Source organism: Vigna umbellata, chromosome 9 (genome assembly GCF_029865625.1).
Source record: "Vigna umbellata cultivar VRB3 chromosome 9, Vumbellata_1.0, whole genome shotgun sequence".
NCBI classification, from domain to species: domain Eukaryota; kingdom Viridiplantae; phylum Streptophyta; class Magnoliopsida; order Fabales; family Fabaceae; genus Vigna; species Vigna umbellata.
The window spans coordinates 4247199-4249026 of NC_142173.1; the positions used below are offsets into that span (position 1 = coordinate 4247199).

The 1828-nt window shown below is 41.2% G+C and overlaps 1 protein-coding gene across 1 annotated transcript; it reads left to right on the top strand.

The window, feature by feature from the left end:
• The first annotated feature begins 1108 nt into the window (after positions 1-1108).
• On the top strand, positions 1109-1591 carry LOC124822928 (uncharacterized). The gene has a single exon (XM_047295031.1). It carries the CDS (start codon positions 1109-1111, stop codon positions 1589-1591), a length of 483 nt encoding a protein of 160 aa, XP_047150987.1.
• Positions 1592-1828: the final 237 nt, after the last annotated feature.

Genomic DNA, 1828 nt, shown 5'->3' on the forward strand with positions numbered 1-1828 from the left:
AGGAAAGGCAAATGTCGTGGCGGATGCCTTAAGTAGAAAGCGGGTTCAGATGTCAGCTCTGATGATCAAAGAGTTAGAGTTGATAGAGAAGTTAAGGGACATGAAACTCGGTGTTCTTTTGGGTCAGGATCACATGTGGTGTAGTCATCTGACAATTACGAGTAGTTTCTTTGAGCAAGTGAAGTCAGAACAAGAAACTGATCCGAACTTGCAACGAATTGTGGGGTTGTTAGGAACTGATCAAGCCAAAGATTTTTGCTTTTTGCCGAAATGGTATTCTTCGATTTCGAGGAAGAGCGTGTGTACCGGCAATAGCAGAGTTGCGAAGGTTGATATTGGAGGAAGGACATAAGAGTAGTCTCAGTATACATCCAGGAATGACTAAGATGTATAAAGACCTAAAAGAATCTTTTTGGTGGAGCGGAATGAAGAAGGATGTTGCAGAGTTCGTAGCTTCCTGTTTGGTATGTCAGAAGGCGAAGATCGAACATCAAAGACCAGGTGGAATGTTACAGCAGCTGAATATTCCCCAGTGGAAGTGGGACAACATCTCGATGGACTTCGTAACTCACTTACCGAGGTCATCGAGGGGTCACGACTCCATATGGGTGATAGTTTATCGATTGACGAAGAGCGCCCGTTTTATATCCATCAATCAGAAGATGTCAATGGAGAAGTTAGTGGAGTTGTACATAATAGAAATTGTAAGATTGCATGGTGTACCAGATAACATCGTATCGGATCGGGGTCCAAGGTTTACCTCGAGGTTCTGGTAACAATTGCAGGATGCTTTGGGTTCTCAGTTGAGGATGAGTTCAGCATATCACCCTCAAACAGATGGACAGACTGAAAGAACTATTCAATCATTAGAGGACTTGTTAAGGGCTTGTGTTTTGGACCATCTTGGAGGTTGGAGTGTGATCTTACCATTAGTGGAGTTCACATATAACAACAACTATCATTCTAGCATCGCGATGGCGCCTTTCGAAGCTTTGTATGGGTGAAGATGTCGAACTCCTCTTTGTTGGTTTCAAGATGGGGAAGCAATATCAGTAGGTCCTAATTGTTGCAACAATTTACTGAAAAGGTGAAGTTGATTTAAGAGAGAATGAGAGCAACACAGAGTAGGCAGAAGTCGTACGTTGATCGGAGAAGGAGACCGCTTGAGTTCAATGAAGGTGATCATGTGTTTCTACGTGTGATATCGATGGCAGGTGTGGGTAGGGCTATCAAGGCTAGGAAGTTGTCTCTTAAGGTTCTTGGTCCTTATGATATTCTTAGGCGGATTGGGCTCGTAGCGTATGAGATAGCGTTACCACCGCAGTTGGCAAACCTGCATAACGTGTTTCACGTGTCTCAACTGAGGAAATACATTCCAGATCATACACATGTACTAAAGGTTGATGATATACAAGTGGATGAAGATCTTACAATCAAAGCTGGGCCAATCAGAGTGTTGGAGGTGCAGACGAAAAATTTGAGGGGAAAGGAAATACGCACGGTGAAGGTGTTGTGGAACGAGGAAACCCAAGAGATGACTTGGGAGCTTGAAGAGTTTATGAGAAATGAATACCCATTTCTGTTTGCGTAGTAGCCTTAATTTTCGAGGACGAAAATTTTTGGAGTAGGGGAGAATGTAAGACCCGTATAAATAAAATGATTTCTTACCTTAAGTATTTTATTTGGTGGTATTAAATAATAAATTGTGATGAGAATCAATGTTGAGAAATATTTAAGGAAGGGAAGAAAATTAAATTAATACTTGATTCGTATTAATTTTCGAAAAAAAAAACATGACAGAGTATTTAAGTATAATTGTTTGCACCAT

Excerpts from the sequence above, each read along its gene's own strand:
- LOC124822928 (XM_047295031.1), top strand. The coding sequence starts at position 1,109 with ATGAGAGCAACACAGAGTAGGCAGAAGTCGTACGTTGATCGGAGAAGG.